Source organism: Nycticebus coucang, chromosome 22 (genome assembly GCF_027406575.1).
Source record: "Nycticebus coucang isolate mNycCou1 chromosome 22, mNycCou1.pri, whole genome shotgun sequence".
Taxonomy (NCBI): domain Eukaryota; kingdom Metazoa; phylum Chordata; class Mammalia; order Primates; family Lorisidae; genus Nycticebus; species Nycticebus coucang.
The window spans coordinates 4,067,428-4,091,898 of NC_069801.1; the positions used below are offsets into that span (position 1 = coordinate 4,067,428).

At 58.8% G+C, this 24,471-nt stretch overlaps 3 protein-coding genes across 15 annotated transcripts in view; 1 reads left to right on the plus strand and 2 right to left on the minus strand.

The window, feature by feature from the left end:
- ESPN (espin) overlaps positions 1 to 10,657 on the plus strand; it is a 30,922-nt gene extending 20,265 nt beyond the window's left edge. The window contains exons 8-13 of the mRNA XM_053575485.1: positions 892 to 1,336; positions 3,643 to 3,788; positions 3,873 to 4,136; positions 8,704 to 8,783; positions 8,872 to 8,883; positions 10,510 to 10,657. Of these exons, the coding sequence (XP_053431460.1) occupies positions 892 to 1,336; positions 3,643 to 3,788; positions 3,873 to 4,136; positions 8,704 to 8,783; positions 8,872 to 8,883; positions 10,510 to 10,657 (1,095 nt within the window). The remainder of the gene's footprint in view (positions 1 to 891; positions 1,337 to 3,642; positions 3,789 to 3,872; positions 4,137 to 8,703; positions 8,784 to 8,871; positions 8,884 to 10,509) is intronic.
- A 1,160-nt stretch (positions 10,658 to 11,817) lies between these two features.
- On the minus strand, positions 11,818 to 16,634 carry TNFRSF25 (TNF receptor superfamily member 25). Of its 4 annotated transcripts, XM_053575499.1 has the most exons (11): positions 16,485 to 16,544; positions 15,897 to 16,191; positions 15,274 to 15,391; positions 14,936 to 15,070; positions 14,446 to 14,613; positions 14,280 to 14,358; positions 13,570 to 13,625; positions 13,366 to 13,473; positions 13,135 to 13,169; positions 12,357 to 12,534; positions 11,818 to 12,152 (listed from the first exon to the last, which is right to left on the minus strand). In XM_053575499.1, the coding sequence occupies exons 2-11, from the start codon at positions 15,936 to 15,938 to the stop codon at positions 11,824 to 11,826; spliced, it is 1,248 nt and encodes a 415-aa protein (XP_053431474.1). In that variant the 5' UTR covers positions 15,939 to 16,191; positions 16,485 to 16,544; the 3' UTR covers positions 11,818 to 11,823. The 4 variants fall into 4 exon arrangements, with proteins under 4 accessions (XP_053431474.1, XP_053431472.1, XP_053431473.1 ...); XM_053575497.1 differs by having other exon boundaries at positions 15,274 to 16,191; positions 16,485 to 16,634; XM_053575498.1 differs by lacking the exon at positions 16,485 to 16,544 and having other exon boundaries at positions 11,818 to 12,110; positions 15,274 to 16,474.
- Positions 16,635 to 16,651: 17 nt separating this feature from the next.
- The window catches only part of PLEKHG5 (pleckstrin homology and RhoGEF domain containing G5), a 55,655-nt gene continuing 47,835 nt past the window's right edge, over positions 16,652 to 24,471 (minus strand). For 5 of the 10 annotated variants that reach the window (XM_053575477.1, XM_053575474.1, XM_053575481.1 and 2 more), the window contains 14 exons: positions 24,046 to 24,255; positions 23,761 to 23,955; positions 23,347 to 23,442; positions 22,742 to 22,792; positions 22,447 to 22,596; positions 21,989 to 22,099; positions 21,717 to 21,866; positions 21,486 to 21,623; positions 21,264 to 21,383; positions 20,071 to 20,203; positions 19,868 to 19,983; positions 19,599 to 19,768; positions 18,376 to 19,146; positions 16,653 to 18,131 (listed from right to left, as the gene is read on the minus strand). In XM_053575477.1, coding sequence (XP_053431452.1) covers positions 18,122 to 18,131; positions 18,376 to 19,146; positions 19,599 to 19,768; positions 19,868 to 19,983; positions 20,071 to 20,203; positions 21,264 to 21,383; positions 21,486 to 21,623; positions 21,717 to 21,866; positions 21,989 to 22,099; positions 22,447 to 22,596; positions 22,742 to 22,792; positions 23,347 to 23,442; positions 23,761 to 23,955; positions 24,046 to 24,255 — 2,421 coding nt within the window. In that variant the 3' untranslated portion in view covers positions 16,653 to 18,121. Of the gene's footprint in view, positions 18,132 to 18,371; positions 19,147 to 19,598; positions 19,769 to 19,867; positions 19,984 to 20,070; positions 20,204 to 21,263; positions 21,384 to 21,485; positions 21,624 to 21,716; positions 21,867 to 21,988; positions 22,100 to 22,446; positions 22,597 to 22,741; positions 22,793 to 23,346; positions 23,443 to 23,760; positions 23,956 to 24,045; positions 24,256 to 24,471 lie in introns of those variants that run through there. The other 5 variants (XM_053575482.1, XM_053575478.1, XM_053575475.1 and 2 more) reach the window with 3 other exon arrangements.

The following is a 24,471-nucleotide window of genomic DNA, read 5'->3' on the forward strand; positions in this document are numbered from 1 at the left end:
AGGGGCGCGACCCGGAACCGGGGGGCCAAATACGAGAAGCTCCACTGCCCACTCGCAGGTCCCCTGCAATGGGTCGGGGGGATGAAGAACGCGGTGCTCAGCACCTAGTTTAGGGACAGGCGCAGGGGGCAGAGCCACATCTGGTTTATGGGGCGGGCGCAGCCCAGTGGCCAGGCGCTGCATCCCCGACTGCTTGGGGGAGGGGGGCCGTCGGCCTGGGATTGGTGGGCCCCAGGTGATGTCAGGCCGACTGAGCCCATAGGCCAGCCACGCGCAGGCAGGCGCGGGCCGGGCTGTAACCTGAGAGTAAGGATCAGGTAACGCAGGTGTCGGGTCTGTGCCGCCCCCGCTGCCAGGTGCACAGAGGGGGCCACCGGCACAGTCGCAGGTAGGAGCAGCCCCGGGCCCCGCGGCCGGGAGGCTCTGGACAAGCGGGAGTCTAGTAGGGCACGGGCTCTCCAGAAGTCTCCCTCCGAGCCGGATCCCCAACAAGACAGGGCTTGGCAAAGCTTTGGGGAGCGGAGGTCGGTCTGGCAGCCAGGAGTCCGGTCGAGGCCCCCGCGCTGGCTAAGCTGGGAGGTTCTCCTTCTCGGCTCCCCCTGGCGTCTGGGCTGGGCCACCCCGCCCCTGGGCCCGCCCCTCCTGGCCTCAGTGGGGGCCCCTGTGCCCCTTGGCCCGGGCCCAGAACCCCTCCCAGTGGCCGAGCCTGCCCTTCCACAGAGGCCCCACGACCCTCGTTCCAGCTCTGAGAACAGCAGGTTCTAGGACGCAGCAGACTGCACCCCTCGACAGCCACTGGCCACGAGCCCTGGGAAGGTGAAGAGCTGGGGAGGGATTGTGGGGGCATTAAGGAAAGTGCCCAAAGCCCAGAGGCCGCTGTCTTCCCCGCAGCCAAGCTCCTGTGAAAGCCACAACGGCCTGCGGAGGCAGGATTCCGGCCGCAAGCCCCGCACCTTCAGCAAGCAGCCCAGCACGGGGGACTACTACCGCCAGCTGGGCCGCTGTCGCAAGGACCCGCTGGCCGGACGCCCGGGCATGGCACACAGCGAGGAAGTGCGTGCCGGCCAGCCCGCACCCGCCGGTCGCCCTGGACCCGGCGCCGTCGCCCGCTGCTCAGTTGCTGGCCCCTCCGCTCCCCCGCAGGCGGCTCTGCTCCCCGGGAACCATGTGCATAACGGCTGCCCAGCGGACTCCAAGGCGTCCAAGGAGCTGCCGCCGCCCCCGCCGCCGCCGCCGCCGCCCCTGCCCGAGGCCCTGAGCTCGCCGCCGCCCGCCCCGCCTCTGCCCTTCGAGGGCGCTGGCTGCGGGCAGCGCCGCTCCTCTTCGTCCACCGGCAGTAAGTAAGGACGGGATGTGGGGTGCGGGGCGGCGCTAGCCCGGAAAGGGGAGGGCAATCCAGACACCGCCCTCTCCCCAGGGGCGACTGCCCTGGTCCTTCCTCCTTTCCTACTTTCTGCCGGCCCCTGCCCCATTAAGTACTTGAGTCTTAGAGAAGGATCAGGGTTGATTTAGTTTCTGCAGACTAGGCTGTGTGGCCTGGGGCAAGTCCCCTTCCCTCTCTGGGCCCGCCTCCCACTGGCTAGGGAAAGCCTCCTCGGTCTGGGGCTGCAGGAAAGCTCCAAGCAGCAGAACTAGCTTTGTCAATCCCAAGACACTCTTTCTCTCCAGCTCTCCAGGACCAGCTCTTTCTTTGGTCCTTCCAAGCAGCCAGACTTGAGCCCTTTTTAGATATGTCAGAGACTCTTCCTAGCCAGATCCTGCCAGGGGCCCTGGGGACAAAGCTAGTGCCCCATTTTGGTTTCTCCTCTTGACACCTGGTGACTTCCCTAGGAATTATTATTTTTAAGAGCTAACCTGGTGACCAGGATTCCTGGGCTTTTCTGTAGGATGAAGCAGTATTCTCCCTGCCAGGCCCTCTGGAAGGCCCAGGAGGTGGTGTGGCTGCTGGTGGTCCCAGCCCACCAGGATGCCTTTCTCAGCCAGCCACTAAATGTGAAGGCCATGCTTAGTGGCACTACCCACAGCTCAGCTCCCTGATTGGGAGCGCAGAACTGGGTCCCCTGGGGTACCTGTGGTAGCATGTGCACTAGCAGCTGAGCCTTCAGAAGGTCCCCACCCATCCCCAGCTCTGTGTCAGCTTCTCCTTCCCTCTGCAGCCTGTAGCCGGGCTGAAGCTAGGAACAAATGAGAAGCCTCTGGGCTTCCTCCAGACACCCCTGTCCAGCAGAGCCTGGGCTGGATGCCCTATCCCAGCCCAGTGCCAAGATAGAGGCCCTTGTGAGGGAGGCCAGGGTCTGGGGTGTCCGTACCCAGTCCTCAGGGGCACCAGCCAAGCTGGGAACTGAATGGATCACCCTTGTGGGGCCTCAGAGCCAGAGCCAGAAGGGCAAGAAAGTACCTCCTCTCCTCTCCTCTCCCCTTCCTGCCCTTCCTGGCTCTATCTCATGGTCCCCTGCTGTCCCAGTCTCAACCCTCTCCCTCCTAACTTCACTGTCACTTCTTTCCTCTCGGTTCCTAGAAGTGAGAGTCCTGAGGCACAGGAAGAGTGAGTAGCTGTGTGCTCCTGGCTAAAGCTGAGGCGCGGGGTGGGGGAGAGGGCAGGAGAAGTGAGGCAGAGGGGCTGGGACTCAAGGAAAGGGCAGGGTTGGGGGCCAGCAGGTGAGGAGACCTCAATGCCATGGGGTCCTCACACCCCACTACCCTCCTGTGCCTGACACACCCATGTATGTGCCCAAGTGTCCTGCACCTGGCTGCTGGTTTTGCCTAAATCAATGAGCCAGCCACCCCACTTTTCCCTCCCTGTGACTGCACTCTGGGATCCCCAGCTTGGGAATCCAAGAGCTGTAGGGCCATTTTGTTCCCCTGTCCCAGACCTGGCCCCTTCCTCAGGGCTCAGAAGTCCTCCCTCCACAAACCCCCTTTCACCTCCTCCAGCCAAGTCAGACAATGCAAACTCTGTGCTGGGCATTTGCATGGTATCTGCCTGCCCTTCTTCCTGGGTGCCCTCTCCCATAGCCTTAGTAAGGGCTGTGCTTCCCTGGGTCCCCCCAGAACTGAGCTGTGCTTTGCCATAAATGTGCTCCCAGCTTGCAACCACATGTCTGCTCTCTAATCTGTCTGTCAGTGGATGGGGTGGGGTGGCCAGCTGGGTGCTGGCACTTCAGAGTCCTGACTCTGTATGGCCATAGAAGTCCCAATTGACTCAGTCCAAGGGTCACTGGGCTTTACTGATGCAGGGAGAGGCCAGAGGGAGACTCCACCCCAGCAGGGCTGAGCCAGGGAACCTAGGACAAAGGTCAGGTGGCCAGCCCCAAGTAGTGTTTTGGAGCTGGCCAGGCAGTGGCTGGGCGGAGACATATGCTGGCGTCCCCAGGGCCTGCCCCAAAGCCACCATGAACCAGGGGCCTCCAGGCAGAGGCCCTACATCCTGTGAGTAGGGCTGGGAGGATGGTGGGGTTGTCATGCTCTGGGGGGTACCTGAAAGCTGCCCATGGGACAGGGATCTGGAGAGCTGCCCTCTTGGCCTGAGGGAGGGTCCCCTGCTGGTTGGGGTTTGGGGCGGAGGCAGCAGAGGGGCAGGTTGGGGTGGCGGCACACAGGACCCCATCCCCAACCAACACCTCCTCTCTTGCCTCGATGTAGGCACCAAGTCTTTCAACATGATGTCCCCGACTGGTGACAACTCCGAGCTACTGGCTGAGATCAAGGCAGGCAAGAGCCTGAAGCCCACGCCCCAGAGCAAGGGGCTAACCACAGTGTTCTCAGGCAGTGGGCAGCCAGCCTCCCAGGTAGGCGGGCCTGGCAGGAGCCTCCACCCCTGCTCCAAGCGCCGGAGCCTGCTAGGCGCTCAGCCCTGCCACTTCTCCCCGCAGCCTGACTTGCAGCCGCCACCAAGACCACCCTCACCATCACAGGCCCGGAGCCCCACTCCGCCGGCTGCGGGGCTCCAGCCACTGCTCAATGGCAGCTTGGCACCGCCGCCCCCCGCCACCCCTGCGCCAGGAGTGCAGCTGGACTTGGAGACGCTCATCCCCACACACGATGAGCAGGGCCGGCCCATCCCGGAGTGGAAGCGCCAGGTGATGGTGCGAAAGCTGCAGGTGAAGATGCAGGAGGAAGAGGAGCAGAGGCGGAAGGTGGGTGGGGAGGGGCTTCCCAGAGGACCTGGGGTCTGCATCTGCGCCTACAGCCCGTTTCCCAGAACCCCCCACCTGTGACTCCTTCCTTTGGGGAAAGCAGGGTTTCAAACCCAGTCTGTGCTTTGAAGTGAGGTGGCAATGTTTATCAAACTCTGACCCATGCATTCAAGTTACCTGGAATCTTGAAAGTGCTTTTTCTGATTCAGGAGATCTGGGTGGGGCCCAGAGTCTGCATTTTTAACAAGCTTCTGGATGAGGCCAACAATGCTGCTGGTCTAGGGATCACACAGAACAGCTGCTGGGCTCTGTCCCTGCACTGCCCCTTTCCCGCTGCTCATATGCAGCCTTGGTTTCCTCAACTGTAAGATGAGTTGATCATCATTAGCTGGCAAGACGGTTCACTGTTCATTTGTCCAACAAATGTTCCCAAGTGCCATTTATGTGTCCATGTGCAGTTGTAGCCTCTGAGGATCCACAGCAAACATATTAGGGCCTGCTGTCAAGGTGCCTCTAGGGTGTGCATGTGAATAACAAGCAAATAAGTGCTCCCAAGGAGACAAGACAGGATAATGTGAGTGAATGAGCAATTGGAGAGACAAATAATTGAGCTGTTATGACTCACCCAGCTGTGGTGGGGAGTGCAGGGGACTAGGGCAGCCCTAAACTGGCACCTTATTTGGGCTGGGGACAGTGTTGGAGGAGGAGGAAGTGATGTCTAAGGAAAGACCTGAAAGATGACCAAGAGGTGGCCAGGAAAAGAGTTGGAGGAGGAGCCAGCAGGCAGGCCGAGTGGTCTGGAAGCCAGAGTGGATGTGGCTCTGTCACTGTACTGTGGGGTACTGAGCTGGAGAGGGCAGTGGGGGTCAGGTTACCAAGGCCTGGACAGCTGCCTAGAAGAGAATGGACTTTCTCCTGGAGCAGTGGAGAGCCTGGGGGGTTAAGCAGGGCAGCGGCTTCATCACATTTGTATGTGGGGAATGTGTTGTCCTGGATCAAGGTGCATTTCAGGTCTGTGTGGTGTGGGCTGCCCCCAGGGTGAAAACACTGGAGTAGTGGCCGGAAGTGGAGAAAAGTGAGGAATAACTGAGGATGTTAAGTGTACAGACAGCCCTGTTCTGTGCATTGTATTATTAACCCAGTTGGGGGTCCCAGGGGAAGCTGCAGCATTAGCCTTAAGAGCAAAGTGGCCATGGGCGGCGCCTGTGGCTCAACAGAGTAGGGCGCTGGCCCCATATGCCAGAGGTGGCAGGCTCAAACCCAGCCCCGGCCAAAAACTGCAAAAAAAAAAAAGCTTTTTATGTGCTGAATGGCCTCTCATTCAGCACATAAAACACTGACCATGGGACAGGAGGTCTGGAACCACAGGGAAGTGGCAGAAGGGGCCAGCAGTCTGGGGACAGAAGCCTCACAATTGCAGGCCTTGGCTGGGATGGGTAGGGCCACTGTGCTGCTCAGCTTCAACGCCTTTTGCATGTTCTTTGGGTGGTGTAATGAGCGACCAGGCCAGGCATGGAGACCCTGTCTGCAGGCCTGCCCTCCCTGCCTCAGCTGCAGCGCCCAGTGAACCAGCTATCCCCCACGCCAGCGACCAAAGTGGACACTGCACAGAGCCCGGAGTGGCGGCCCGGCCGAAGCCAAGCCTCACCCCAGCGTAATCTCCCACCGGCCAGGCGCAGCCTGTCCCTGCAATCGCGGCCCCAGCGGAGCCATTACACCACCCAGGACATGCAAACGGTCCCCCAGTGCCACTGCGGGAGCTGGGGCAGGGCAGAGGGAGACGCGCCTCCCTCCCCTCTCTTGTCTCCCCGCCTTAGCTGACAGCCGCCAGCTCGTGCTGCTACCCTCGCGATGGCTGGAGGTACTCCCAGGAGCACAATGCCATCCTAGGGCCCTTCGGCGAGCTTATGACTGAGGCCGACATCCTCCGCATCGAGCAGCAAATCGAGAACCTGCAGGTGCTCCACAAGGCGCAGAAGCTGGAGGCACGCCTGCAACAGCTGGAGCTGGAGCTGGAGCAGCTGCTGCCCATCTCGGCTGCCCTGTCAGCGCCACGCTTCACCGTCGACCCGCGCCGCATGCACGGCCGCGCCGCCAGCCTGCCGGCCTGGTGCAACAAGATCTCCGCGCTGCTCAAGAGCATGGCCACGCTGCTGGCCGCGCTTGGCGGCCGGCCCACGCACCTGGCCGAACTGCTGGCCGCCGACACGGGTCAGCCGCTGGCACCACTGCCTGATGCGTCCTGGCGGCCCGGGCCACTCTGCGTGGGCCGGTCTCACTCGCTCAGCTGGTGCCGTGAGGCCGTGGCGCGCGAGATCCTCGAGTGTGGTGTGTCCGTGCGGCAACTCCGTGCCACCTATGAGCTGCACGCCCAGGGCGCAGCATTCGCCGGCGTCCCGTGCCACAAGCTGTCACATCCCGCTGGCGTCCCGGGCTTTGAACCTATCCTCGAGGAGGACTACATGGCGGCCAGCCCGGGCCAAGCCAGCACCCGTAAAGAGTCCCTAGGCGCCCTGGGCCTGCCCGAGACGCCGGAGCGCCAGGTAGCGCTGCCTGAGCCCGAGCAGCTGGCGCGCAGGCCGCCGCAGTCCACCGAGCTGCGCAGCGTGCAGGACTACCTGGACATGCGCAAGGAGCGCATCGTCTACCTCTTCCTGGAGCATTGGCGCAAGTGGACCTTCTGTGGCCCCGGGCGCCTCGCCCAGGCGCGCCTGCGCAGACTGCTGCCCCGCGTAGTGGCCTCCGGGGCCGACCCTAGCCTTGAGGCCGCGGACGCCCCGCAGCTGCCAGCGAGGGACCGCGGCCTCGACGAGCGGCTGCGGCACCTGTTGAAGCAGCGGCAGGTAGTGGGCAAGCTCCTAGGCCACTGGCGGAGTCTGCTGCGGCAGGTGCCGGCGTCCCACCCGCGCGGCCCGGGCCTGGCTCACGGCCTGTACTGGCCCGAGCACTTCCTGCCGCCCCTCGATGGCGGCGCGCCCCCACGCTACGACAGCCTCACGCTGGACCTCTTCATGCTCGGCTACTTCCAGCTGCTGGAGATGGGCCTGAGCCAGGAAGAGCGCAAGTTCCGCCACCTACTTTGCTATGAGATGTTCGACCGGCTGGGTAGCCACCCGTGGGAGCTCATCCGTCTCTTCCACCGAGTCGTGCTGGAGGAGGTGGAGGCCGGCCGGCGCAGCTGGAGCGATGGCTTTGAGGACCTCAGGCGCCAGTTCTTTGGAGACAGCCCAGAGGCTGAGCCTGTCCAAGAAGAAAAGGGCAGGAAGGAGGAAGAGGAGAAAGGAGAGGAGGAGAAAGGAGAGGCGGAGGAGAAAGGAGAGGAGGAGGAAGAAATGACTGAAGAGACCAGCTCAGCTTGGATGGAGGACCAGCCAGAAGGGCCGGCCCCTGCCCCGCAGCCTCCACCTGCTGCACCTCCCCCGACCTCGGACCCTCCAGGTTCCGAAGCCACTGCCTTGGAAGACCCCTTGGAGCTGGTGTCTGAGATGGGCGAGTTTAGCAACGAGGACATCTGCCGATACATTGATCGAAGCTTCTCCTTCTGGAAGGAGAAGGAGGCAGAGCTGTTTGACATCTGAGAAATGGAATTAGGAATTTACCCTCAAGCATCTTACATGGGGCTTGATGTTTGTCTGATCCCTTTTGGAGGCCAAGGGCTGGCAAGAAGAATTGGGATGGGCAGCTTTGAGAACCCCGCAGTGCCCAGGACCAGGCTGCCCCATGCTTTGAGGCCCGTTAGAGCAGGACATGGAGCACTGGCCAGGAGAGACAGGGCATGGCGCAGAGAAAACCAGCTGTCTTCCTCTGGCCCTCTGGACTTGCAGGGCTCTGTGTGGAGCCAGGCGGCAGAAGATGCCGCTCTGAGTCGGGGACAGTGGGTCCCCCTTGAGGTAGTGTGGTGCAGTCTCTCTCTCTGGTTTTCTACCGAAGTTTCACAGCTACCTCCTCTGCTAAGGTCAAGGGAGCCACGTGTGCAGTGTTCTGTGTGCTGTGTACAGATTCTTTATCCTGTGTAACATTCAAGAAATAAATCTCTTTGCTGTAAGCGGCCTGCGTTGGACACCCTCCCCCATATCATTGCAGCCCCACAATTGCAGAGCAGGTGACTGCTCCAGTAGGGAGAGGCCAGAAGGTCCTTCACATACAGGGGAGCCAGAGGCAGCCTAAGCCTCCCCAAGCTGATAGGATGTGCAGGGACCCATGTCTGCATCTGCCCAGAGGATACAGACATAGGGCCACCTGTCCACCTGCCCCTATGGGGAATCAGGCTCAGGGTCTCTGGGGCCCAACTATTTCATTCTCTGCTTCCATCCTGCACTGAGTTATGGGTGCCTCCTCTAGGACATAGGCTGGGTTCCTGTAGGACAGGAGACCCCTCTGCAGAGGTTATGACCAGGCACCTTATTCACTTGTCCTATAGAAGAGCATCAAAACATTTTCTTCCTATGACCACATCTGCCACCCATTGTCCCTGACTCCTCCAGGTACCCTGGGTTAGAGGTGCTCCCCATCTGGCTCCACACTTCCCAGCTCCTGCTGATCTTGAAGCTTTATGTTTGTGTTTCAGGAAGAAGAGGAGGAGGCCCGGCTGGCCAACATGCCTGCCTGGAGGCGAGACATCTTAAGGAAGAAGCTGGAAGAGGAGAGGTGATCTGGGGGTTAGGCCGGGGAAAGATGTCTTGACCATGTGACTTAAATAGACACACCAACTAACACTGTCTCTTTTTCCTTCCAGGGAGCAGAAGCGGTAAGTATGCTCCTGGCCCCAACCTGCCCTCCCTCCCAGTCACAGATATTAATCCCTTCCTCCAGCCCTTCCCAAGTAATCTTGTTTCTTAGCCCTTCTGCACAGCCTCTCTGCTCCCCATAATGCCACCAGACCCTTGCCCCCCAATAACTTAGCCCACTACCCCAAATCTAGCTCTTACACTCTGATAATAAGCCTGCTCCCAATTAGTCAGGGCTGGTCTATTAAGCTAGTCTTTCTGCCACACAGCCCAACCTCAGTATCAATAACTTTGATTATCTGTTTAGTTAAAAACTTAGTTTCTTCCCCCCTTAATCTAGCCCGGTGTTGTGCTAATAGAAATATAGTGTGAACCACATCCATAATTTAAATTTTTCTAATAGACATATTGAAAAAATAGATATAGGTAAACTTAATTTTAGCAATATTTTATTTAACCCAATATATCAGAAAATATATTGCAACATGGAAATTACTGGCTGGAAATGGTGGCTCACACCCATAATCTTAGTACTTTGGGAAGCCAAAGTGGGGAAATGGCTTGAGGTCAAGAGTTTGAGACAAGCCTGGGTAACTTAACGAGACCCCATCTCTTCAAAACATTTTTTAAAAAGGGCGACGCCTGTGGCTCAGTGAGTAGGGCGCCTGCCCCATATACCAAGGATGGCGGGTTCGAACCCGGCCCCAGCCAAACTGCAACAAAAAAATAGCCGGGCATTGTGACAGGCACCTGTAGTCCCTTGGGAGGGACTACACCCGGGCCTTGTGACGGGCACCTGTAGCACTTAGGAGGCTGAGGCAAGAGAATCGCCTAAGTCCAAGAGCTGGAGGTTGCTGTGAGCTGTGATGCCACGCCACTCTACTGAGGGTGACAAAGTGAAACACTGTCTCTTAAAAAAAAAAAAAAGCCTAGGGCATGCCTGTAGTCCCAGCTTCTCAGGAGGCTGAGGCAGGAGAATCCCTTGAGCCTAGGGATTTGAGGTTGCTGTGAGCTATGACATGACTGCACTCTAACCTGAAAAGCAGTGACATCCTGTCTCAAAAAAAATATGAATGAGATGTTTTATACTTACTTTTAAAAAATTAAGTCTTTAAAATACCGTGGGCATTTTATGACTATGGTACTTTCTGGTCTGTACCAGCAACATTTCAAATGCCTAACAGCCAGGTGTGCATGGCTGTTACCCTATCAACAAAGCAGATCCACCCCTGATGTTCTAATTAACCAGTCCTGAATTCCCCAGCCCGTCCCCCAATTACATGGTCTCTCTGCTCCCCAGCAGCTCATGCCAGTCCCCCAAAATTGAAATTGACAGCTCCCTAGTCCTGACCCCAATGATGTTCCTCCTGCATGTTGTGACACCCTTTCTAGCAGAGCCCCAGCACCTGTTCCCAGAAAGAACTCCAGCCTCCAGTAACCCAACCTCAGTTTCCCACTTGCCCAGTTTACGTGTGTCCCAACAACCCCAGTCTGTCCCCAGGAAAGCCCCTCTGTCCTCAACAACCTAGCCCCTGCCTTCTTGGGCAAGGGGCCCTGCAGGCTGCCGCCCTGGTGCCGGTGGCCTTTATGCCAGCACCAGTATTTGCCTCCAGATTTCACTGGGTTCTGCCCCCACCCGTCTCCAGGAAAGAGGAGGCGAGGCAGAAGCAGGAAGAATTGCGGCGGGAGAAAGAGCAGTCGGAGAAGCTGCGGACACTGGGCTACGATGAGACCAAACTGGCGCCCTGGCAGCGACAGGTCATCCTGAAGAAGGGGGACATCGCTAAGTACTAGCCGATGCAGCCCCTTATGTAGTCACTCGAGTTGGGGGAGGGGGCGCCCCGCCCCCGCCCGGCCTGAGCAGAAGGGCTGGGGAGCTGCGCTGCCATTCCCTTCCTGAGTTGGACCCCCTGCTGACCCCTCCCTGACCATTCCTTGACCCCCCACTCTGTCCCCCGCCCTCCACGCTGGAGCCTGCCCCTGCCGACGCCACCCGCAGTCACCCAGAGAAAGTGCCCAAGCTGCTGACGCAAAAAAAACACACACACACACACAAAAAAAAAACCCTGCTTACTTGCATGCCGACTTACATATATTTGCATGTTGGTTGAATGTCAAAGTGTACAGAACTCTCCCCAGCCCCGTGGGTGGTACTTTGTTTTCCTGCGGGGCTTGGCTTGACCGCAGCACCTCCCCCGCGCCCCGGAACCGCGTTGCCGGCGCATCCTGGGCGGAGGCAGGCCCCAAGCTCGGGGACGGGGTTTTCCTCCCTCCCTGACCCAGATCTGCGCCCAGCCCGGGCCACTTTTCTCATTCCTGCTGAGAGTTTCCTCTCAGTCATTTGTTTACCAGAAAAGATGAAAACTGCCCATCTGAACCCAACTGCTGCTCTGGGGGCCCCACCCCTGCACCCGACTCCGCTCTGGTTAGATCTGCACCCAGTCCCCAGCCAGGGGCCCTCGCTCCTTGGACCCTTTCACTGCCCTGGTGGAGTGGAGGACGAGGGGCCGAACCTGTGTCTCCAACTGTTGTCCCCCACCCCGCCCTGCTGCCTCACACCCCCATTAAAGCGCTCTCAGCCGCCAGGACTCAGCTTTTACTTCGTCGCTCTCTCCTTCTCGGGTACCTGGTCACGGTGCACGCAGGAGGGGCAGGCTTAGGACACAATGGGTCCGGACCTGGGCCACTGAACACCCCCACCCTACAGAACACCAAGATGCCACTTTTCTTGATAGATTTAATACCGAGGTCTCAGCCAAGCTCGAGCCGAGAAACAACTGAGCAATCTCTTGACCCTCTCTGGATATCGGGGCCATGCTTCTTCACTTTAACCAGAGCCTGGGGGTGAGGCTGGCTGGCGCTGCTACGCAGGGCCCCGCCAGTGTCTTAATAAGTGACATAAAATATCTACACGTATAAGTAACCATACTTAGGGATTCTGTAAGGGCCACTGGAGCACGTCACGGGCCGCGCTGCAGGCGGCTGCGCAGATCTTCAGCGCAGCCGTCCAGCCCCATGCGCTCCAGAGCTGCGTAGACCGCGCCCAGGCCGGCAGGCTGCTGCTGGCGCCAGCGCTTGAGCATCTCATACTGCTGGTCTCGGAAGCGGCCGATCTCCACCTCCACAGCCTCGATCTCGGCCTCCCGCAGCCCCAGGGTGCGCACAAACTCCTTCCAGCGCCGCGCAGGGACAGCGTCCATCACGTCGTAGAGCTGCGGACCAGGCTGCAGCACAGCCGCGGGAGAGTCTGCAGGGGGCGCTGACGAAAGCACCGGCGCCGGAGGAGGGCCTGGGGGCGGGGCCATGGAGAACCAATGGGGAATGTGGGCGATGGACGGAGGCGGGGTCAGGGTCTTGCGAGTCCCCCTAGCAGAAAGCCGGCAGGGCTGTGCAGGGAGACCAGCCAGTTAGGGAATCAAAAGTGGACAGGTTGCGAAACCACTTTGGATTTAGGAGAACGGGGTCAAGGCCTCAGGCCACTGTGGTCACTTACCAAGAGCTCTGTTGGACAGGTGGTCCCAAGGCCATGTCACCTGCGGACAGGGCGCCTCCTGGGTCCGAGGGGAGCTAAGGGTCCAGCTGTCGTCTCGCAACTGAACCGTGCAGGCCTTAGGGTTGTCTGGGAGCACCAGAAGGGTGTGGGCATTGTCTGAGGGTGAGCGGTGGGAGGCCTGGAAACCAAGAGAGGCTCAGGGCAACCCTGCTTGCATAGAAAGTCCCCTTTGCTACAGTCTCTGACTAGGAATAAACAGTCCCTGGCTCACTTAGCAGATCCCACCCCTTCCGCCAATGCTACCTCACTCCCTTGGCCCTGCTCTCTCTCCGTAGAATAGTTTTTGTTTTTTTTTTAAATATTAACTCTTTTTATTTTTATTTATTTATTTGCAGTTTTTGGCAGGGGCTGGGTTTGAACCCACCACCTCGGGCATATGGAGCTGGCGTCCTACTCCTTTGAGCCACAGGCGCTGCCGGTAGAATAGTTCTTGCCTCTTCCTGGAATACCCTGTCCCTCCTGCCTCCCTGTTGTTCTCTCAACTCCATGGGGACACCTATCCCATGGACTCAGTGAACTCCAGCAAACTGACAGCCCCTTGAAGGCAGGAACTGAGCTGGTCTCAGCCACTGATAACTCAGCTTTGCCCATTAGATCTCCCTGTACCAGCCACCATGCCAAGCACTGTGAATCACAAGTTATAAGACCCAATCTCCCAGCTCCAGAAGGCTGTTCAGATGCTGCTCACCATCTTCCCTGCACATACTGAGATCCTTACCGGTGGGGTAAGAGCCTCCATCCCAGGTTCACCTGCTGTCAAAGAAAAGAGGGTGAGGTCACGCAAGCAGGCAAGCCTTCCACATCTGGGTGCTGGTCCAGCTCCTTTTGGGTTCATCTGTACTGCACACTCCCTGCCTCAGTTTCCCCCTCCTCATCAGGGTGTAGTGGGCTCTGAGATACTCATCCTGACTCCAGACCCCTGAAAGTGTGAGTGCGTGTGTGTACTTACTGGGAAACTTGGGCTTTTGAGATCGACAATGGCGGTACGTGTAGGTCAGCGTGGCCATGAGGAGGAGTGGGACCACCAGGCCAGCCAGGAGCACCTGGACCCAGAACACTGAAAGAGCAGTAGTGAGTGTTAGGCAGTTACCACCCTCCACCTCCTCTTGGGCCAGCCCAGCTCTCCCACTTGCATTCCCAGCACACCACTTACTCTGCCTCCAGCCACAAACAGCAGCACAGGGCTTAGGACAGCTCCCGAGGGTGTTCCTGCAAGGGAGGGGAGGTGGGCTGAGGGAGTATGTGGGGCGGGAAAGGGGGGCTACCCAGGACTGCCTGGGATCGTCTCCATCCTGGAGGCCTTTCCCTCCCCAGGCCTCTCTTCTCATTCCATCCAGGCATGTTTCTGAAGTATGCTGAAACCTCAGTGTGTCCCCAATGATAATAACAACCACCACTATGCACTGAGCTCCTTCTGTACTAGATTAAAAGTCACTGTCAACTCTGAAAGCATAGGGATTTTTGCCTGCTTTGTTCCCTGTTGTATCCACACAACGTAGAACAGTGTCTGGGAGATGGGAGATGCTCAAAAAAGGCTTGAATGGGTAAATGAATAAAGTGCCTTACCCCTATCATAGCCCCACGAAGAACCTCATAGCAGAAAGATTAACTCTCTCAACTTGCCCAACAGAATCTGATTACTAATGGAAATTCTGGCAGATAATGAAGATATGCCCCCTTATTTGTCGACATAAGGGGAATCCAGCTTTCCTTTTATTATCCTAAGTTTGCTTGAAATGGGGCCCACCCACCACAGGGCTAAGCCCCCTCCTTCCTGTCCCCTGAACCAGCAGCACATGTCCCTGAGGCCCCCATCCTGCTCCAAGCCTCCCTTCCCTGTGGCCAAGGCAGCCAGGAATTTACGTGGGGCAGGGTACGCAGCCATCACCATGCTCATAGAATCCAGGTAGGCAGGTCCCACAGTCAGAGTCTTTGCTGGAACCTGCAGTCCAAGAGAGGTGTGGGTCAGCATGGAGCAGGGCAGGGAGACGGGTTTGGGGATAGATAGTCCAGTATTGGAGGTACTCACAGGACAGCAGTGTATGGCGGTGCAGAGCCTCGCAGTCTAGGCATGGGCGACAGAAGAAGGGTGAACTGTTGCTACACTGACTGACCTTGCACTCGACAAACCAGCCTGGTTCACAGCCACAGTGGGTGTCTGCCACTGCTGAGCAGTTCTCCAGGGCCACCTGGAAGGCTGGTGAGGTGAAGGAGATGGAGACTCCAGATGTGGTCAAGGCCAGAGACTCCCACAGAGAGGCAGAGGCATGTTCCCAGAGAAAGGAGACAGGAATAGCCAGAGAACCAGAGGCAGGGAAACCCCCAAAGAGAGGAAGGGACCTCTAGGAAAAGAGGAGAGAGGGTACCCTGAAGCAAGATCAAGGTGGAGGGTTCAGTAGAGAGTGGCCACAGGGTCCTCACACCCAAAGGCTGGGCCCAAGCCAGAAACTTCCTTCAGAAAGACCTTGGTGGGGGCTTGTACTCAAGAAGCCCCCACTGAGCACTGGGCAGCCCCTCACCCTCCTCATCGCAGGCCTGACAGCGGGAACACTGCTTCTCACTGTGGTTCTCTCTGGCTAAGAAACTGCCCGGTGGACACAGATGGCATGTGGAGGTATCACAGGGCTTTTTGCAGGGGCCCTTCAGGTAGTGCCCTGTGGAACCAAATAGGGGTCAGATGTCCAAAGAGGCTGCCCAGCACCACCCAACCTGCTCCCCAACAGCCCACTTCCTCCCTCCCTCCCTGTCTCTGGCTCCCTGCATCTCTCTGAGCTCAGCCCAGGCCTACCTGATACCTCTCCCCAGCACTACCTACTCCACCTGCCCCCATTCCCCTCCCAGCCCTGTGTCCACTTACCTGCTGGACATCCCCTGCAACAAAATGTACCATTCTTCTGGAAATCACTGCCACAGTCACAGTTGGGGCTCAGAGTGCTGCCCCAAGCCTGGGGACCCAGCAGCACAAGAACAAACGCCTGGGGGAGGGTATTGCTTGGTGACTGTCCTTTGGGGACCTCTCCCTGCCCAGGCTCCTCCATCTCAGAGGCCCTACCATCTGCATTCACGGGTGGAGTGGGGGAACGGGTGTGAGACTAACTTCCTTCACCCAGTGCACAGACCCGGCTTTGGAGGAGCCAGAGAGGAGGCTACTGCCTGCAGCACCGGAGGAGCTTCCCCTCTGCCAGGGAGGAATCAGGCCGCACCCCTCCCCCACCCATGCTTTCTGTGAAGTGGGGAACAGACCCTGTACTGCCTGGAGGCCCCAGAACTCTCTGGCCCCTGGGAGGGGTTTCCTCTCAGCCCCTGGGAGGGCCCCCGTCCGGGCAGATCCTCTTAACCAGGTCGCAAGGGGCGGTCCGCCCAGTCCCCAGCGGGGCCAGTATGGAGACTGGCCTGGAGCCCCTTCCTTGCCCCAGGCCCTGGAAGCCCAGACAGAGGGCAATTTCGAAGTTGTCCCCTGCTTCCTGCGTCCCTACTCACCGCAGCCACAACTGCCGCGCAGCCCCCGGGCCAGGGCTCCATGGCCTCGCCCCGCCCTGGGCCCTCGGTACAGGCGTGCGGACCCGGGAGCTCTCCGGCTCCACGCGCTCTGCACAGCGCGCGCCACGGGGCCCGCCCCGCCCCGTCGAGGAAAGCCCGCCTGGGAGACAGGGCGGAGCTCGCCGGACGCCGCCCCAGCTGACAGAATCCACCAGCCCGGTGCCTCTGGGCGCACCTCAGCTCACCTGGCGCTGGTGGCCAGACCCCTGGCGTCCGCGGCACCAAGTGCTCCAGGCTGCGACCAGGCCAGGTGCATAGGATAGCTGTATCCCGGTCCCCAACCCTTAGTCTAGCCCCACCCAGAGAACGAGGGTTTTCCAGGTGGAGCAGGGCTAGTTACTTCCCCTCTCTGGGCCTCAACACCCCCAGCCTTGGGGGTGGCAGTGCAAGAGTTCAACCTGAAAGTACCAGAAGGGCAGGGCCTGTGGCTCAAAGGAGTAGGGCGCTGGCCCCATATGCTGGAGGTGGCGGGTTCAAACCCAGCCCCAGCCAAAAATTGCAACAACAAAAAAACAAAACTAAAAGTACCTGAAGGGATCCAGGTGGGAGACCCGCCTTTCCCAGAGTACTTGCCGGGGTGTGGGTAGTGGGAAGGATTCAGTCTTGATGAGGCAGGATAAGAACCCCCCCCCCAACCCCTTGCCCTTGCTTGGAATAAGGAAGTAAAGTAGCTAAAATAAAAAAATTAAACAAGGGTGGCACCTGTGGCTCAAAGGAGTAGGGTGCTGGCCCCATATGCCAGAGGTGGTGGGTTCAAACCCAGTCCCGGCCAAAAAAACTGCAAAAAAAAAAAAAAATTAAACAACAAACGGAGTAGCTGCCAGTATGACACTGCTATTATTGTCTGACCCATTGTTCAGAGTAAAATTGTTTCCCTACTCAGTTTTGTGATCTGTGACTTGGGATCTGTGACTATTGTAACTGCAAGTGCTGTGATGCTTTTTGCTTCTGTAACAGATGACAGAAGTCGGTTGCTTGCTTGCTTGCCGGCTGGATTGCATGTAGCCCCTGATAATATAATTTACCTTATATAATCCCTTCTCATGGCCTGTGCTATTCCCTCTGTATCCACGTAGAGGGAGGGTCGGTTGGCCAACCTAATAAAGACTCCTAAAATTGGTTTTAATTAATTGATGTCTCTGGCGAGCCTTTAAAATCTTGCATTCCATGGGCGGCACCTGTGGCTCAGTCGGTAAGGCGCCAGCCCCATATACCAAGGGTGGCGGGTTCAAACCCGACCCCGGCCGAACTGCAACCAAAAAATAGCCGGGCATTGTGGCGGGTGCCTGTAGTCCCAGCTACTTGGGTGGCTGAGGCAAGAGAATCGCTTAAGCCCAGGAGTTGAGAGCTTGCTGTGAGCTGTGATGCCACGACACTCTACCCAGGGCGACAGAGTGAGACTCTGTCTCAAAAAAAAAATAAAAAATAAATAAATAAAATCTTGCATTCCATAACATTGAATCCCAGGCAGCATCCCATGAGGATCTAATGGCAGAGCTCAGGGCTGAAGCAAGGAAAGAGTCCTGGGCTGTTTGTTTGGTGACACTCTCACCCGCCTTACTTTGAGACCGCTTTCTAAGTGTACTCTACTGGTGCCTGACTACAGATGGAGTGGCACAGGGGCACACGGAGGTGCCCAACCAGAGCTTGACCTGAGCTCAAATACACCTGAGTCAGAAAGGGAGTGGCTTCCAAAAGCAAAGGACTCTTCCCAGTGAAGTATGTACAAGTCTTTATAAAAGAACCAAAGCTCAATAAATATGTAACTTTACATAGAGCCCAGCCCAAGCCTGGGGTGGACCGTGGGACCTAGGGAAGGCAGGGACAGGGCAGGAACATGACCCATTGGAGGCCAAGGAGAGTACAGGCGAGAAGGGCAGTCTGGGAGCCCAGCCCAGCCTGGAGGAGAACTGGGAGCCTCAGGGTATAGGAGACAAGGGACCCCTGCACGGGTGTTTGGGGGCTACTGTAGCCTGGGCTGTAGGCTCCCCCACTCTGTCCAGCCTAGCAAAGTGCAAATTGGGCCCCAGATGGTACAGAGGTCCTTCCCAGCAATCCGGTGCATGCACACAGGAACAGCAGCTGAAGCAGGTGCCAGTACCTCTCAGGAGGCATGCTTGTCTGCTGTCCCTTGGTCAGTGGCACTCTCCGGGGCCTCCCTCTGTTCAGACCTCCCTGCGGGGCGGGGAGAGACAATCCTTCCTTGGCTGATGTCCTCACAGGGTGGCTATGATCCCCACTGTGAACCTCAGGCCCCATCAGTGCTGTCTGCCGCAGACGCCAGCACTCACATACAAGGGCAGGATTTGAGCTCCCCCTGCTATCACCACCCCTAGATGCTCATGCTCCTAGTCATGAATATGCCCCCAATGCCAGAACACTAAGCCACCTGCCCGCTATCCCAGGCCAGGCCACTCACGAGGCAGTGAGAGTGGAGTTAAGCAGCAGGGTCGTCCTGATTCGGTAGAGCTGGGCTAGTGTCAGCTTCCGGTGCTGGGCAGAGACCCCTGGAAGGGGCTCTGGCTGAACCCCAGGCGAGCTCCCAGAGGACAGCTCTCTGCACCTCCTCCTGGCAGAGCCTGCAGGCTCCTCAACCAAGCAGGTGGCTCTGTTCTCAGGCTCTAATGGTTTGGGGCCACTGTAAGGACTGGATGCCCCCCAGCTGGGCCCAGCTTCCTGAGAGCAGTCCCGAGTCCTAGCACCTGGGGCTAGAGCAGCCAGGCAGAGCTCTGATAGGCTGCGGCTGGGGGCTGGGGGCGTTCCATGGGTGCCAGCTCCTGACAGCAGCTGGAGGAGGCTGGCCTCAGATTTGGACTTGAGCAGGTGGGGCAGGCAGGGCAGCAACTGGACAGGGGTGCGACGGCGGAGGCGGGGCGATGGTGGTGGGGAAGGGGCTCGTGCCAATTCCGGGGGCCGGGGTACTGCCTCTGCCACAGGGGCAGGGCCTGCAAAGTCCTGCAGGGAGGTTGGGGACAGGGTGCCGTAGGCAGAGTCCATGGAGCAGGAGCGGCCATCCACAGGGCCCAGGGGCAGCAGCTCCCCGGTGGGCATGATGGATGAGGCAGTGGTGCTGAGAGAGGTCTCATCTGACTGGGAGCTGAAGGGGCCACCGTCAAACTCGGGGGAGGACAATGCCTCCTCAGGCTCCACCACTACCATGGCCAGTGTCTCCGTGGAGCCGTCCGAGGCGCTGTGGGGCCAGGAACAGAGTCAGCCCAACTGAAGGAAACCCAGATGGCCTTGGCAGCCCATGCTGGGCAATGCCCACAGGTCTGCAGCCTCTGCCACCAGAGCTGAAGGCTTAGAAATGACAGCATGTGGCACATGTGCCAGACTTTCTGACCCTTGTGGCCACAACAGGCGTCAGTAATGGATCACAGCACTCTTCCTGGTGAGATTGGCACACTCGTAAGAACACTCAGCTTGGCACTCCAGGCAGCTACCACTAAGAGATCAGAGTTGGCAAGCAATCTGAAAGCTGCTTGCCCTCCTCACCTGGACTCTGAAGGAAGAACCCCCCACACCTGGGTTTATGACATGAGGCCATTCAGAGGAAGGGAACGTGGCTGAGCCTTGGAGTCTGGGGCCCTGGGCTGCAGGGCTACCCTGCTATGACCTGCGGGTGGTCTTAAGGACACATACCAATGTTGGGAGTCTGGGCTGTTGCTGCTTCTACGCAGGATGGTAGGGGAACTAGCAGCAGAGGTGCTACTCTCCTCCCCTTCCTCCTCCTGTTCATCCTCCTCTACCAGGCTCTGCAGGTGCTGCTGGCTGCTGGAGTGTTCCTGTGCCCGCAGCTGTTGGAGCTGGTTCTACACATAGGGGTTGGGTGTGCATGGGTCAGAATGTGCTGTGATCAGCAGCGCCCAAAGTCTACCCTGCTCTCACCCTCCATGTGCCTCTGGTCTCACCTGAGCATTGTAAATGGCATCCACCCAGCCACGGCACAAGGCCTGGCCACTGGCCTGGAACGTGTAGGCCCCCACAGCGCTGTGAAACTCATTCAGGTAGATGAGGAGGAAGGAGCCTGGTTAGGGAAGATCAGTGTCAGCCACAATGATAATCCCTGTCCATCACAGCTCCTGCCCAGGAGCAGGGGCCCCAGGCTCCTCACCAGGGTCTCGCAGCTCCCGGCACACAATCTTGTCTACCAGCAGTGGTGGCCTGATGACTTTGGTCTTCTCAGCCTTCTTCACTGCCTTGGTGACTAAGAGCAGATCCGTGAAGAGGAAGCAGTACACGTCCATCTGGGGTACGGAGCAGGACAGAGCACTTGGTTTTTGTCAAATACTTCCCCTCCCCATCCTCCTCCCCACAGCGAACCTTCAAGTAAAATTAAAATGTGGAGGAAGAGAATTCTTTTTCATGGAGTTATATATTTATGACTTACTTCAAAGAAGGTTTATATTAAAAAGAAGGAAGGTGGTTTTAAAAAAATCACAATTTGTAGGCTCTGGGTTACCCAGTGCAGCAAGGCACAGGACAGGATTCCTGGCCCAGGTATGGAATATGCCCCTCCCTCCTACCTGATGGTGACTAGCCTCTCCCTGGGCTATGACCCTGCCACTTGTAGTCGGTAAAGAGTAAACTGCAGGCAGATAATCATTCCTCACTATGACCACAAAGTCTTTGGCTTTTTTTTTTTTTTTTTTGAGACAGAGCCTCAAGCTGTCACCGTGGGTAGAGTGCTGTGGCATCACAGCTCACAGCAATCTCAAACTCCTGGGCTCAGGCCATTCTCCTGCCTCCGCCTCCCAAGTAGCTGGGACTTCAGGCACCTGCCACAACACCCGGCTATTTTTTGGTTGCAGCTGTCATTGTTGTCTCATGGGCCCAGGCTGGATTTGAACCCACAAGCTCAGGTGTTATGTGGCTGGCACCTTAGCCACTTGAGCCACAGACGCCGAACCTTTTTTTTCTTTTTTTGAGACAGAGTCCCACTATGTTTCCTTTGGTAGAGTGCTGTAGCATCACAGCTCACAGCAACCTCAAACTCTTGGGTTTAAGTGATTCTCTTGCCTCAGCCTTCCAAGTAGCTGGGACTACAGACGCCCACCATGAGGCCCAGCTATTCTTTTGTTGCAGTTGTCATTGCTGTTTAGCAGGCCCAGGCTGGGTTCGAACCCACCAGCCTGGGTGTATGTGACCGGCGCCCTACCCACTGAGCTACCAGTGCCACCAAGTCTTTGGCTCTTGAGTCACTACCATGCGGGTGGCTGAGAACCACTGACTAGGGCCCAGGAGGAAGGTGGTCCAAACCCACAGGGCAAGAGGGGTAATGCCTCAGCCCTGAGTGGGGCGGGGTACCTTGCTGTCCTTCCCCTCCTTCATCTTCAGGCTCCCCTCCAGCAGCAGCTGTCGCGTCTCCTCCAGAGAAGCACCGGAGATGGGCGCTGTTAGGTCCAGGTACAGAAATTCCTTCAGGAGCTGAGAGTGGAGTAGAGATGTAGGGAGGTCAAGGCCTGACTCCCCATGTCAGCAGGGAGCGATATTCCCCAGCTGCCCTGCCCTACAGGCACACGTGCCCACCTTGTCCACCTCGTCGTTGCTGCCCTCCACCACCTCGTAGGCGTCGATTCGGCTCACCACCGCCGCCAGCCGCTGGCGCTCCTGTCGCTGCCGCATGCACGCGTTCACGTGGTGGATGAAGCGCTCCACTGAGCCGATCTGCGGACAGGCGATGGGGCCATGCGCAGACTCAGGGTAGGCTGAGAGCCGGGGGAGGGACCATGGAGGGACCCCGCCCACCACGCTGGTTACCATGGTAACGACCGCCTCCTTGGCCCGCCTCTCATCTGTCTTCCTCAGCACCGACTTGAGCAGCAGCGGGTACCTGGTGAGCCGCTGGTGGGGCTTGGCCAGCATGTCGCTCAGCTTCAGACGCTGGCACTGGGGCTGCTTCTCGGCCCACTAGGGACAAGATGAGGGGGCGGGGCTCAGGGCATGCCACGCCCTCCTGGCCACGCCCAGCAGTGGCTGCGACCGTGGCAGGGGGTCCTGCGCCCCCTGCCGGCCGGCGCCAGCGCCCTCACCGTGACGTAAGCGCGGAAGAGGTCGTTGTCGCGCAGCAGGCCTCGCATGTACTCCATGCAGCCCTCCTCCTCCATGCAGTATCGGATGTAGGGTTTGAAGAGGGAGCCGAACTGGCCAAGCAGAACCACCGGTTACTGCGCGCCCCCAGCCGGCCGCCCGTGCAGGCGCGTCACACATGCTTCCTGACTGCACTCGGGCGACCATCCAGGGGGACAGCAAGCTTACTATTCAGAAGAAGAAACTGAGCCACCCGCCGCCAGGTAGCAAGGACAGATGTCCAGGCTCAAACCCGGGCAACCGCCTCACAACTCCTCGCTTTTGACCACCAGGGCCATGAGGAGAGGGTTACCGGTCGGGGGAGACTGGGGAGGACGGGCAGAGGCGATGGGTCACGGAGCCTTCTGGGCGCCCCAGCCCTGCGTTAGTGTCCCCCGCCTGCGCCCCGCCCCTCTCGTACCATCTTGAAGCCTTTGAGGAAGTCCCCGGGCTGCAGGAGCGCCCGCGTGCGCCGCGCCTTCTCCAGCACCGGTACCATCACACTGCCCCACAGCCCGCGGTGCAGCCGCGCGATCTCCAGGATGTTGCTGAACAGGCGCTCGGCCTCCACCTGCGCGGGGTGGGAGGTGTGCTCGGCCGGCTCAGCCCGGCCCATCCCGGGACGCCCCGACCCCGGCCAGGCCAGCCCCAGGCGGCTCTCCGGCCAGGCCCCACTCTCCGGGCGCCCCCCGCCGCCGCCCCTGGCCCAGGCGCACCTCACACAACAGCCCCGACTCCTGCAGGTTCAGAAGGCAGCACAGAAACAGCTGTGGGGGCAGGGAATGCCGCAGTCGGTGGGAGTCCCTAGCCTGAAGCCCCACTTAGGCTCCCCTCCACCCCCTCCTCTCAAGGGCCCTGAAGCAGCCAGGGGTAGAGGATGTGGAGGCCCAGCCCCTAGAGCCTACCAGGGGCTCACCCTGCCCTGGCCTCACGCAAGCTCTGGGGAGAATGGCCTTCAACCACACCTGGAATTCTCTCCTCTGCCTTGGTTCAGCCTCTGCCTTTCCCCCTCAAGAAGCCTTCCTTGAACCCCCAACCCCAGAACAGGGACGACTCCTTCCCCAGTGGATATCCCTACACTGCCTGACCACTCTGTCCCACCTAGGGTGTGGGCTGCTGGGCCCCTGCCACGGGCAGGTGTTCAGTAATAGCCGTTAAGAGAATGAGTGAATGAGCCGCACCTGTGCCAGTTCAGCTGCCTGAAGTCCCCTCCCAGGGCACAGCCCTTATCTCACTTTCCTGGCCCCCCTTCATTGTCAGGCACCTGCTCCTGCAAAGGCCCAGACTCAGCTGAGGGGTCACCTGGAGAGAGACCACTCACATTGGTGATCACCCGCAGTTTCCTGATGTAAGCCACCTCTGTGTGCAACAGCTCCCACACCGCCTCCTGCTGGTGGCACTGCCGCCGGGTCAGTTTCTAGAGGGAGGGCAGGGAAGGTCAACCAGGAGCCAGATGGCCAATGGTCAGAAGCAATCCAGCCTTCAACTTGTTTTCCTGATGGGACATGGAGGTCCCAAGAGGGGCAAGGGTGTCACTTTTACTATCACATAGATCATCACAGTCAAGGCACCCAAGTTCTAAGCCCTCCTCTGCCACTAAAACAGCCAAGCAGCACACCATTTTCATCTAGATTGTTTCCCCAAAGTGGACTAATGATAACAGTAGCCTGTTCCACTGGGTCCTCTCAAGGGCTGTCCCCCTTTTTGACAAAGAGAGGGGAAGGGTGGGACTTACCTCATGCCCATCAATGAGCTCCCTCCAGCTGTCCTCCACCCTCAGGCAGGCACTGTCCTCATCCTCATCCTCCTCATCGTCATCCTCCTCCTCCCAGGAGTCATGGTCAAAGCGCAGCCTCCGGGGCAGCCTGGGCAGCCCAAAGAGGCCATAGGCATGCAGCTTGCCCTCTAGCTGCTCCATCTTGTCTACCTCCTGGAAGGAGACTCAGGGTCAGGGTCAGGGGTAGGAGTCAAGGGTTGGGACCAGCCAGCTGCCCTGTCCTAGGTCCCACAGTCCACATACCCGTCCAAAGGTGCTGGTGCTGGGGCCTGAGCTAAAGAAGCCACTGAAGCGACTGGCTGCCCTGTTCTTCCAGCTGTCACCACCCCCACTGCTGGTGCTGCCACTGCCGCTGCTGGGCAGAGAGCAGCTGGAGGGTGTGGGGGGCTCCTGGCCCGGGACGCTCGCTTCCCCCAGGAACTCTGACATGTTTTTCCGTCGGCGGCTGGGGGCCTGGCCAAGGAGGGGTGGTCAAGCCAGGCTACCCACCCCAGCCCCACCCCAAGGCGGGTTTCCAGGATCTCAGGCCAGCCTGGGATGTTGGAGGGTCCCTGCATACCTGCCCCAGGCTGCCACCTCTCCCAAGACCCAAACATGCTCTGGGGGGCTGGCAAGTCCAGGGAGATACACCTGGACCGTCGTCCCTCAGTCACAAGCATGATGAAGTGA

Coding starts and splice junctions, on each gene's coding strand:
- TNFRSF25 (XM_053575497.1), bottom strand. CDS start 15,454: ATGGAGGAGCCTGGGCAGGGAGAGGTCCCCAAAGGACAGTCACCAAGC. Junction 14,614..14,935: donor TCAGGCCTGCGATGAGGAGG/GTGAGGGGCTGC, acceptor TCACCTCACCAG/CCTTCCAGGTGGCCCTGGAG. Junction 14,359..14,445: donor CCGCCATACACTGCTGTCCT/GTGAGTACCTCC, acceptor CTTGGACTGCAG/GTTCCAGCAAAGACTCTGAC.